The 13466-nt window shown below is 31.3% G+C and overlaps 1 protein-coding gene across 1 annotated transcript in view; it reads right to left on the bottom strand.

Annotated features, from left to right (window-relative positions):
- The window catches only part of LOC127719258 (uncharacterized), a 42329-nt gene that overhangs the window by 26740 nt on the left and 2123 nt on the right, over positions 1–13466 (bottom strand). Inside the window, exons 4-15 of the mRNA XM_052225274.1 lie at positions 13196–13238; positions 12625–12788; positions 8626–8802; positions 7330–7542; positions 6971–7013; positions 5340–5506; positions 4835–5008; positions 3989–4201; positions 3575–3617; positions 1567–1733; positions 859–1029; positions 90–299 (exon numbers count right to left, since the gene is read on the bottom strand). Coding sequence (XP_052081234.1) covers positions 90–299; positions 859–1029; positions 1567–1733; positions 3575–3617; positions 3989–4201; positions 4835–5008; positions 5340–5506; positions 6971–7013; positions 7330–7542; positions 8626–8802; positions 12625–12788; positions 13196–13238 — 1785 coding nt within the window. The remainder of the gene's footprint in view (positions 1–89; positions 300–858; positions 1030–1566; positions 1734–3574; positions 3618–3988; positions 4202–4834; positions 5009–5339; positions 5507–6970; positions 7014–7329; positions 7543–8625; positions 8803–12624; positions 12789–13195; positions 13239–13466) is intronic.

Raw genomic sequence — 13466 nt, 5'->3', positions numbered from 1 at the left:
ACACAATAAAAAATTTCCCTCATGAAAATATAAAAGTGGGAAATTTAAACCTTCTTTTCCAGAAGGAAAATCTATATGAAGGTACTTACCAAATTCATAGTGGTAAAGTGATATTATAAATACAAAATTATCTATGCCAACAATCAATTCTTCCTCACACGGATCTAGTTGTAAGATAACATTAAATGAATGATCTATAATATCTACGTCGACACAGCAGTCCACCTTAGTACAGGATGATAATAATGTACATGTCATTTCAGGCTGTAGTTCTGTTAAGTCTGTTGTAACTGGACAACCTAAAACAAATATTCGAAAAAATTACTCACAATAACTATTACAAAAAGTACAATCATTCAATGTTTTGTACATGAATCAGGCTTTTCTGATTTGAACTATTTGACAAGATTTTTTCTCATAGTTGTAGGTATAACAGTGACCTAAATTTGCTTACACCTAGGTCATTTGGTTTCTGGTGGATAGTTGTCTCATACCATATATCTGCTTATCTTTATACTGATTTAAAAAAAAAAATTCATTTGTAAACAGTTTTATATCGTTTATTCATATTCTCGCCAAGGAATTCTTTAGGCCAGTCTAGATCTCATCATTTTTGGATTAAATTTCTCATGCAAAAACATCTGAATTTACTGATAACAAATGCAAACAAGTTCAGCAATATGTTTGCCTTAAAGAAAGCTAAAGGCAATCTACTATAGTTACTTAACTTAATGGTCAATAAACTGTTCAATAAAAATTGGAATTAAGACTTACTTGAACATAACTTCTTTATAAGTCCATGAACACTAACACATATGCATAGTCAAATTTTATGCTGCCTTTTATTTGTTTACTCACTATTTTTCCAACCATTAACTTCTGGATTATAAAATGTGTTATTTCTGTTGCAAGGTGGTGTCTTCATGTATTTTGACAGGTCAAGATCTCTTAGAACTTGTAGAACTGGAACCTCTGGGAGATTTTCAAATTCCAAACCTTTTAAAAGTGCCCATTGTTCCAAAGAAAAATCTACAAACAAGACATGTAAAAAATGTAATTCAAATTTAAATATCTCACTATTCTATCAAAACGATTTTTTTACCCCCATAAAACACTGTTTGAAAAAGCTACAATTAAAAACTTGTGACAACCATAAAATACAACAGCAATGATGATCCAAATTTCAAGAACTGCATGTGTTTTTTTATCTTTGTCTTCATTATATACCTAAATTAGAAACATCGATAATCTCAAAAGTGTGAAATGTAGGTCATGGTGACCCATATGCAATGGAATTGTTTTCAACATATTCTTAAGATAGGTATCAAAATCAGAAGAGTTTTAAAAATGACATTTTTTTGAGAAATATGAATCTCTAGGCATAGAAAACATTTACCATGGATTCACTTATTTTTGATGGATTGAGGAAAAAATCATATTTTCATGAGTATTGGATTTCATGGTTTTACCAATGTCTGCATATAAGCCTATGGAAACTTTGTACTTTGTTGCACATTTAAATTCATGGTTCAATCTATACCCACAAAATATAATTCTCCTATTTACTTTGCATACTAAATCCGTTATTCCAGTCACAAGATGGTTTAGGTAAGCTTGTTTTATCTGCTACAACTCTTTTGATCATACAATTGGGTTCTGTCGATTCTAGACATACACCCAGGATTACAGATACTACATACTCCTTTGTCGTAGGCAACTCATCCAGAGTGTATCTAAAAATAAATCAAATTTACCATGATCCGACAGAAATGTGGTACATGAGTAATCCATTCTTAACTGAATGATGGACACGAGATTTGACAAAAGCACAAAGGATGATATATATATGTATATACATATACATGTATAGTAATTATATATAACAATGAAATTATATTTTATTCAAAATTTATCTTTCAGCACATCTTAATAATTTTATGTTGAAACTGTTAAGTGTATTGAATCTTTTCATAATGTAGTTCACTTTTGTAGAATGCAATGCAATCTGAAACTTTGATATTATGTATGATTAAGTTTAACTATTTGTAAGTGTTTTTAACCATGCTTGTGTTTAATCATGCTATATAACATTTGTAAAATTGCTGATGATGTTTGCTTTTGCTTTGCAGAGTTGTATATTTTCCTGGTATAATAAAGTACTTGAGCTTGTTGAGTCCATAAATTTGAAGCCCTTACCATATTGAGGCTTGTATAGACCATGGTTTTTTTCTCCTAAATTAATATTGTCAGGCAGGGGTGCAGATTATAGAGTACAACAAGCAAGAAATAAGAGAAAAACTAGATTTTGCCAGGTTTGTTCATGTTCCACCATGTTTGTGTAGTGAGCGCCCTTATAATTTTCGAAACTGATAATTAACCTAATCAATATTAATATGCAATTTTAATTCAATACCAATATTAACTCTGATAAATATCACAATTAAAATCTTTATCACATATTACTCGTTTCTTTTCATAGCATTGCATAACATAAACAGGAATCACCTTGTATTTACAGGAATGAAAAAAGTATATAAATCAGCCAGGAACCAGCTTATGCATTACAATGTATAAACTACAAAACGTAATTGGTTATTCATTCCATGTTGGTGTTTCATACTGAAGCATACATTTTGTTTTAGCTGAAGTTGATGATGATGGATGGCTGCTTAACGTCCAGCAGCAAATTAATATGCATATTCAGGACAAGAACATGTTAATGTAATATGAATATTTACCCTGCTTTGTACTAGACAGACACTCTGAGCCAGATTTTTAACATGCTAGTTCACAAGGTAACAGTCCGCAGGAAGACATGTCACCTTACCCGGACACATTATTCTGACTCCGAGCTGACCAGGCTTTGCTCTTACTCCTTAATGCTGCATGTTTAGCGGAGAAGCAGCAAATACCAATTTTAAAGTCTTTGGTTTGACCTGGCCAGGGTTCGAACCCACAACCTCCCGCACTCTAGGCTACCACGAGACCACCGAAGCAGTTTTTAGCTGAAGATCATTCAAACATTAATGTTATGGATATATTTGATAGTATTTACCTAAAGAGGGGAACTGTTTCAGTTTCAAAGTTGTATTCAAGTAGTAACTATAATTAAGTACAGATTTTTCACACACTTTCACCATAATTATTTTTGATTTACACATGCTATACCAACTTCAGATTAATATGAAATACAACTTTCCTAATTATTTATTCACGATTTTGACCTATTTTAACACTCGTGGAGTGTTCTAGGATCATTTACAATCATATTCAAAATCTATTTTATGATGGAAAACAGGTTTTTCCATGAAAGTACCACAAAGATCACACATGATTTGAAATTACAGGAGTTTCATTAGATGTTTTCAAGCAATTACAAAAAGTTTTTTTTCCTGAATTCTCGTGGAGGAAAGGGGGTGCAGACAATATACCAGTGCGGACTTTACAAGGCTGATTACGGTATGTGACCCTATTACACCCGGATGTATAAAAAGCTACTAGAAGAATTTTATAATGTATAAAATTTAAATATAAATTACTGATTTAGCAACTGAGTATAACAAGAACTACTTACTCAACTAAAAAGATTCCTTTCAGATATAATTGCTTGGGAGTTCCTGGAATTGAAATTAAACTTGAAAATAAAAAAATATAAAACATCTTTCACATAAATATTGGATATTTTTTTTTAAATGAAAACATCAAAAGATATATATTGCTGTAATTTTTTTGTCTGTGACTATCACAAAGAGACTATTCAGACATGTGTGTAGGGTAAGTAGATTCCAGAACTGTCCATTCAGATTAATTATTATACTTATTAACAAAAATTTAATCTCAATGTTTAAAACAAAAGCTCCAAACAAGTACCTTTTTTGAAATGTTCCTATTCCAATGGCTATAACACGATGAAATGTAGGTTATTAAAAACAGAACAGATTCAGTACGTATGGACATGCTTTCAGATATAAATAATTGAGATACATACCGTAAACATAATTTACAAGTGACTCGTTGTGAACAAATTTTTCTATGTTGATGGTAAACATGAAGTTGCATGCATCAAGTTCAAAGGACATGACAAATGATCTTCCAAGAGATACTGCTTCAACACAACATGTTATTCCTGTACATGTATCCATGGTTATACATGATGTTTCTGCACCATTCAGGTAAGGTAATGTCAAATAGTTTGGACACTCTGCAATAAAAGTATAAATGTAAATAGGATGGAGCTGTTATCTTGATATGGCTTCATGAGGAAACAGTTGATAAGTAAACTTTATTTTTTTTTATATTAAAATTGCTACAATAAAAATATGATACCATAAAGGTCATCTTGAAAAAAAATCAGTTGTCTTACGCACATTAGGATGTGGATGAAAATGCATAAAAAAATTAGCATGTCACTAGAAGCTTGATACCAAATATCAGGAAGCTGTGATTTCAAGTTCCTGAGAAACATTTGACACCAATTTTATAGGATGGATGGACCTACACAGGGACAGAGGGACTGAAAAAAATAAAACAATATACCTCCCATCACTGGAAGCTACCAGCTCCTTCAGATTGGGGTATAATTACCACAGTGACTAAATATATTCATTTTGAATTTACTCTGCAAACTTCTGAAAGAGTATAAACACATACATGTAGTTTGTACATACATATATTTAGAAAATGTATTTCTATTCATCTCAAATGTCATACTACCAGTATATATTTTCTCATATCACCATTATATTAAATATGGTATAGATACCTTCAATGGACTTTTACAAACTTCGAAAGCTAGCCTTGATTATTGACTGCAAGTAAATCAAAGTTATCTTACCATGCATCCAACCATTGTTGGTAGGGACCCAAGGTTCTCTTGATCTATCACATGAATATTCATTCAAAAAAGATGGAGCATCTAACTCCTCAAGGATCTGGTATAACATGTACTCCTTTAACACATCTGTCCTGATAATATCTCTATCTGACATCCACTTGGTTAGTGAAAAATCTGTAATGTAAATAAAATCAGGCGCTATGCAAATGTCACTATATTTTCTAAAACATTATATTCAATGCACGACATGTTTTTCAGAAATATCTATTCAAAAATTTAGAAAATAAATTCCACTTGTAAATGAAGTGAACCATTTTCCTATTCAGCCTATCAAAATTAAGTGCAAAATCATTTCCTAGTGTAGAATTTAAACGTGAAATTATTTTTCAAACAATATATCCTCAACAGTATCTATTTTGACACAAAAAAGGTTTGAAGGCTGACAAATGCTAAATTAACTACTGGTTGGTATTTAAAAGATATCTTTTAGTGAACAATGCCTTACCTTCTACAACAAAATCTTTGTTAAATTTGCACTCCTGCTTTGGTAAAAGAACATTTCTCAAAACCATTGAATTATTGCTATCACAAGAGCTCTGAGCTTCAAAACAAACTGATACATTCAAACTAATGATAAATATCTTGTCATCTGGAAGATCATCTATAGAAAATCTAAAATTAGAACAAACAAAAACTAGCTAATACCAAAACCCATAATTAAATCTATTTAAAATAAGAAATTAACAACAGCAAAAAATATTCCTTATCTTGTACCATTTTTCATTCCTTCATATTTTTAAACACACCAGATCATTTATCTTACATCAAGAGGTCTTTCCAGATTTGTTTTATTTGGTTTGCTGTCTCACTGATATATACCAATATCTCTTTTATTCACATAACTTTTCTGAAAAACTTCACATGGTTGTTGGCAGACATCCAACACTTAACATATCACAGAAAAAGGATGACTCAATGTCAAAATACAATCTCTCACAAAAGACAAGTGTCTATGTCATATGTCAAGTTCAAAATCTTCGACATGTATGTTTGTATGTTTTCTGTCAAGATAGAGAACAGGAATCTTATCTATTGAGCATGCCAGCCATTTCAGTACTTTTTCAATTTGTATAGATCATCTGAGTTGCTACAAATTGATATTATAAAATATCAGCTGCCAACCACAATGTAAACCTTTTTGGTGAGTGTGTCAAGTGGCTGATATTTAACGATATCTTTAAAAAACCCAAAACTCTGCTAATAAAATTACGGCTTTTTCTGGTCTTTTTACATATCTCTTAGAAAGTTTTACCCTTGCCAAAGTAATCTTGATGTCATTTCTTCACACATTGTGACTTTGTTGATATCTTCACTTCAGACAATGTGATGCTGCTGAAAAGTTCTGCTTTGTCTCAAAGCTGTGATATGAGAATTACAGATCCACTGAGCAGGTTGATATAGATGGATGTAAAGACAATAATAATAAATTATTGCTGGTATTTCAAACGAGAGGGTTTTTCTCAGCTACAATCTCATCAAATAGTGAGATGAGATGTGGCTGAGAAACATCTTCAAGTTTGAAAGACCATTAATAATGAGTTTATCTCTATTTTGCCTATGATGTCGTTATTGTTAACATTGACAACAGCACATGCACCCTTAGTTCCTAGCAATATTTTTTCTATCTAAAGAGAGTAGCATGATATGAAAAATTATCACAAAAAAAAAGTCAAAGGAAAAATACACAAAATATCCATAAATAATTTTTATCCTTACCTCAGTCACTTAATCTAACAAGGTAGATAAGTTCATATCATTGTCATAGCCACTAGCAATACTAGAAACTGAGCACTTTTTAGAACTAGAAATGCAAGTATAATCTCTGCCCCACAATAGTATTAATATATTGAAGTCAGTAAATCTGATTATCTCCCCTTAAAAATGATGGACTGGGATAACACTCCTTTTTGCATATCCTCATGAAGTATTCTATAACTTGTGTAAAGTTTTATCAATATTTGTTTAGTTGTCACTTACAAGGAACATGGACAGAGAGTAAGGGTGAATCCTATATCACCATATTACCCCCCACCCCTGAACTTTGTTTTGCAGCAGTATAAAAATTATAATACATACTCTAAATTCATGACTCCATACAAAGACACTGATAACACAGAACCTACAAATTTTAAAGTAAAACGTTTATTACCATTTGTGTATTGACACTTTTAATTGAGTATTTTAACAAAACTAAAAGTTATAAGAATACCAAATTCAAAATATTAAGACATGTGATATTATATACAAATATACATAGTGCTCACTAAAATCACTTCTATAAGTTGTATTTCTTGCTTTTAACTCATTAAAACTGAAATTAAATCATTACGAAATATTGGAGTCAAAATAAGAAATAACATCTGTAGAAATATAAACATTAATTAAATTTTAATACAATTCAAGACACTAAATATTATTTAAATATTTCCTCTTACCCCAACTGTAGTCCAGTAGACTTCTGTTAAATTTCATCCTTTCAATGCCAACCGTCAGCCTGTAGTGACATGGATCAATGTCCAAGTAAATGTGGAATGATCTTCCAAGCAGCTTAATATCCACACAGCATTCAACACTGGTGCATGTATCAGATAAGCTACAAACCATGTTGTCTGGTAGACTATAGATGGACTGGATAGTATGTGGACATGCTAAAAAAAAAAAACCAAATCACATTGTAACTGTCAAAAACTAGTTTCTATATCCGACAGAAAAAATGCAAAGATTATCAAGATGTTTAATGACTAAATGACATCATGTTAAAGGAATAGGGACAATAAGGCTCTTATTTGGCCCAAATAATAGTGCTAATTTAAAAATTATCATACATATTTATAAATTTGTCATAAATAGACTAAGGTAAAAGGTATTCAGAAAATAAAAACAAATTTCATATTTAACGAGTAACCATGGCAACAAACATTGACGGAATTTGTATAGTTTGTAAAATTTCTCGATTTTCCTTGTTTTTCATCAAATTTTAAGTATATTTTAGAGTGGCAAAGTATGTGCGCACCCAAGAAACAACTTCATATTTGGTGAGATTATGTCAATAGTCATAATAAAGCTTCTCTTAAATTATTTTGTTGTTTCTTGGCGGTGCACAATGTTTCCACAATGGAAATAACAATGGAAAACTTCATAAATTCTGTATTTCTCATTGTTTTCATGAAAACGGTACATATTATGACGTAACTGTGATGTCATCAGATAAAAAATCTTATGTTTTTCATTTATATTTCTTGACTTTATGCATTTCCAATTATTATGTGCAAATTTGAAACAGTTGTCAAGCATTTCATTTTCTTGTGCCAAAACCGGGCCCCTACTCCTTTCCATGGTTATCTTGAAGTATTCAAATCACAGAAGGAAAGGAAATGTTTAAAAGAAAAGAAATATTGATGATAATTATTCAAAACAGATTTATTTTAAGAAATATGCAGCATTGACATTATTACCTCTACTGCAAAAAAAAAGAAAAAAAATCAAAAATTATACTAAACCTCTTTAAAAAAAAATTCAAATCAGATCTTGACCTAGATTTTGATGTATAAATATATATTGTTGAAATTTCAATGATTTTAGAAACAGGAGAACTTTTACAATTACTATTATACATTAGAAATATAAAAACTACATTTTTCTGCTAAAAAATCTGGCTTCAAATAAAGTTTCAATAAAAAAAAATTTAATATCTTCCTGCTGAAATGCACAAAGAAAGTCACAAGTTATACCTATATTCCAACCATCTGATGATTGAGGGAAATATGGTGAATTACTTCTGTTACACTTAGTCTTCTCATAATATTTAGATACACCAAGTTCTTCAAGTAAATCTGTCAAAGCCTGCCCATGTAAAGTGGTATTCACTGTGTATCCACTTTCTGCTTCCCATTTTGTCAAAGAAAAATCTGGAAAAGATCATGAAATATTAAAAGAAAGTAAAATTACAATCAAAACCTACTATTTCCTAAAGTCATAAATTATTTGACACAATGAAACAATTAGGAGCTTATTGTTGCATGAAACTTTTTGCCATTATTACAAAATTTGTGTGTTTTTCAAAACACCATTGTATCAAAATGGTGCTGAATAAAATCAAAACATGGAACAGTTCTTATTTATTAAGGGGACACTATTTCTGATGTTCAAATCTTGTAAATCAATTAAGAAGAGGCAAAGCAAAGTAACCAATAAAAACTGAGAGAATCGCATTAACTCTAAAAGAAGCAAGACAGGGTACATTGACAGGATAAGCATCTCCTGCTTTGCATGCATCACCTTCCATGCTAATTCACTCAGTCAAAATGTCACAATTGGGAATATGATACAATTGGTAAAATCACAGATCAGACAACTATACTGGTACTTACAGATCTGAACAAGACATGAGACAGAAATCCGTAAAATTGATATTTTAAAAAACCCACTAAAAACAATCACATATACTTCATAATAGTTGGAAAATGTTTTTAATAAAAATTTTAAGATATTGGATGGCAGTAAACTTATTAAACTTTTTAAGTTTTAAATACAAGTTTTTCAGTATATAATACAGATGTAGCTTTTTTTTTAAAAGATACACAAGGGTTCTGCTCATATTGTAGTTCTTGACAACAAATTCAAAAACAAACAAACTAATACGATATGGGTAAATTTATCAATCCTTTAAATAAACTTATTCTAAAAGGTTACCAGTTCAACACTGTAATTAAATCTTTGAATATTGTTTTTATTGGTATAAATATTGATTTTGTTATCAGTAAATTAAAACCATATTAAATATTATTGTTATACACATATGTACTTTCATGGTACTACAATATGTCGATACCTATATTTTGGCATTGCACAAGGTCATGTTTTTCTCTGTTAATGACGTCTTTACACTAAATTCATTGGATGTTGGATGTGTACTGATTGATATTTTAGTCTTAGAAACATGATTTTTACATCGGATGACGATGAGGGCATTCCGGTGTATTGCTGTCGCCTAGATCTCCATTATGAAACTTTCGTGTTGGGATTGTAGCCGATCTATAAACATGATAAATACGCGGACATTATCGAGTGCAAAATAACATTCCTTATCGCTTGTTATAAATTCATTTTTTCAATGGATACTCCTAAAAATATTTTTTTTAGAACATAAAATTAATAATATGAAAATGTTTTGTCGTTAGAAATATATATATAAGTAAAAAATCTTTAATATCTATGCACACGTACAGAAAATGTGTGTTAACGCATGCGGAAGAATATCTCAAGAACGTTTAAAATCTCCCATGCAGAGTTATCGGTCCTCGCTCTCTCTCAAGGACCGATAACTCTGCATGGGAGATTGAAAGTTTCGAGGGAAAATATGAATGTTTGAATGCCTACTCAAATCCAATCTATTAGAAAAATCGAATTATTACAGAAGAGTGTCCACCATGCACTTGCACTGCACTATTATTAATATAGTAGAATAGAATGATATACAAATGGATGAAAATTATATATACATGTAACTGTAATATACAAATATTAATATAATATATAACAACAAACCAGAGTATACTGATTTGTATTACTTCAATATCATATTTATTACGGTGAAGTTGAATTTCCTGTCATTTATTTATCATCCCAACACGAAGTTGTCTAAGAAAAAACTAGAGGCTCTAAAGAGCCTGTGTCGCTCACCTTGGTCTATGTGCATATTAAACAAAGGACACAGATGGATTCATGACAAAATTGTGTTTTGGTGATGGTGATGTGTTTGTAGATCTTACTTTACTGAACATTCTTGCTGCTTACAATTATCTCTATCTATAATGAACTTGGCCCAGTAGTTACAGTGGAAAATATTTTGTAAAAATTTACAAAATTTATGAAAATTGTAAAAAATTGACTATAAAGGGCAATAACTCCTTAAGGGGTCAATTGACAATTTTGGTCATGTTGACTTATTTGTAGATCTTACTTTGCTGTACATTATTGCTGTTCACAGTTTATCTCTATCTATAATAATATTCAAGATAATAACCAAAAGCTGCAAAATTTTCTTAAAATTACCAATTCAGGGGCAGCAACCCAACAACCTGTTGCCTGATTGGTCTGAAAATTTCAGGGCAGATAGATCTTGACCTGATAAACAATTTTACCCATGTCAGATTTGCTCTAAATGCTTTGGTTTCAGAGATATGAGCCAAAAACTGCATTTTACCCTATGTTCTATTTTTTAGCCATGTCGGCCATCTTGGTTATTGGGCAGGATCATCGGACACATTTTTTAAACTAGATACCCTAATGATGATTGTGGACAAGTTTGGTTAAATTTGTCTTAGTAGATTCAGAGGAGAAGATTTTTGTAAAAGATTACAAAAATTTACGAAAAATGGTTAAAAATTGACTATAAAGGGCAATAACTCCTTAAGGGATCAACTGACCATTTTGGTCAAGTTGACTTATTTGTAGATCTTACTTTGCTGAACATTATTGCTGTTTACAGTTTATCTCTATCTATAATAAAATTCAAGATAATAACCAAAAACGGCAAAATTTCCTTAAGATTACCAATTCAGGGGCAGCAACCCAACATTGGGATGTCAGATTCATCTGAAAATTTCAGGGCAGATAGATCTTGACCTGATAAACAAATTTACCCCATGTCAGATTTGCTCTAAATGCTTTGGTTTCAGAGATATAAGCCAAAATCTACATTTTACCCCTATGTTCTATTTTTAGCCATGGTGGCCATCTTGGTTGGTTGGCCAAGTCACCGGACACATTTTTTAAACTAGATACCCCAATGATGATTGTGGCCAAGTTTGGTCAAATTTGGCCCAGTAGTTTCAGAGGAGAAGATTTTTGTAAAAGTTTACGGACGACGGACGACTGACGCAGGACGACGGACGACGGACGCCAAGTGATGAGAAAAGCTCACTTGGCCCTTTGGGCCAGGTGAGCTAAAAATTATAACTGTACATTAACCTCACTTTCAGGTATAGAGATGTGATTTTTTTTTCTGAGACAAGTGCTTGTGACCATCCACAAGAACTTGCAGTCATCCGATGTTTAGTACTTCAGCACTTCGATTTTATTAGTTGTTATTGGCTATGAACTAGCTGTCAGTAACTGCGATTACTCTCAGATCTGTACTTAGTGTCTTTTTTGTTGTTAGGGATGAGGGATGGATAAATACCCTGCCACTTCCGGTCTGTGTCTTTGTTTGATGTTTTTCTGCTTTGTATCGATCTGTTGAGTTAAACCTTTTTCAACTGATTTTTATAGTTTGTTGTGATGTTGTGCTGTTACACTACTGTCCCAGGTTAGGGGGAGGGTTGAGCCCTCACAAACATGTTTAACTCCACCACATTCTTCATGTGCCTGTCCCAAATCAGCATCCTGGAGATCAATGGTTGTTGTTGGTTCATGTCTGACATATTTGTTTTTCTTTCGTAAATTGTTTTGTTAAAATTAGGCCGTTAGTTTTCTCAATTGAATTGTTTCATATTTTTCATGTCGGGGCCTTTTAAAGCCGAGTATAAGGTATTGATTTTTCTCATTGATGAAGGCCGTATGGAAAATGATGAAAATAAAAATAAAAGTATGAAGTTTTATTTTGTTGTTGGGCTGTTGTCTAGTTGACATATAACCCACATCTTTTATTTGAAACATTATACTTCTCCTTTCTACTATTTCATTTAAGCGAAACATATGTCATTGCATTGAACAACAGTATTAAGTACCTTGTGTAAGGAAAGGCTTTTTCCATTCACACACTTCTTTTTCTAATACAATGTTTTCTAGGACTGTCACTCTATAATCACAGTCAGTCTTAGAACTCCAGCAGACGCTCACTTTCATGCTTACAATAAAGCTCTTCCGTCCTGGCAAATCTTCAAGCTTATATCTAGCAAATGAAATTATAATTAGAAAAAAAAACAACAGATGTAGAATAAAAAAAACATTTAGCAAGTATTGTTTTTAAGTTTTATCATTTACACTTGTTTGTTGCAAATTTGCAAGATAACTTTTTCATTTCATAATAATTAGCATAGATTTTTTGCCTAAAGTTTTATTTTCCTCAAAAACAGAACCTATATTAAATCTGTATAACAATTGAGAAATTTACTCATAAGTTCAAAGCTGAAAAATATTTCACTAACCATCTGACATCAATATTTACTTATAATACTAGAACCAGTTATCATCCACTTAATTTGAACTTTGGTAGATAGTTGTCTCATTGGCAATCATACCAAATCTCCTTATTTTTATATCAATGTTAAAAATGTTAATTTAAAAGATACCACTTACTGTATTCGAAAAATTCCTCCCAAGTAAAGTCCATGCTGTTGATCTAAAAATATGTATGCATAATATTTAAAAGATATTATAGCATGTAATAAAACTCTTTCACACAAACTTATACAAGATTACTCAACAACAGGCAAGACAAAAATAAATCTGTCGTTTATCTCTTTTACATTCCACTGTTTTTTTCACATCAACAACTTGTATGTGTTGTTTTGCTTAGCATACTCCCACTCATAATTCAAAGTAGAGGAAAACAGGAAGAAAATGTCCG

Source organism: Mytilus californianus, unplaced genomic scaffold (genome assembly GCF_021869535.1).
Source record: "Mytilus californianus isolate M0D057914Y unplaced genomic scaffold, xbMytCali1.0.p SCAF_11, whole genome shotgun sequence".
Classification (NCBI taxonomy): Eukaryota; Metazoa; Mollusca; class Bivalvia; order Mytilida; family Mytilidae; genus Mytilus; species Mytilus californianus.
Note: the sequence above shows the minus strand (reverse complement) of the source record. Positions and strands in the feature narration are given on the sequence as shown.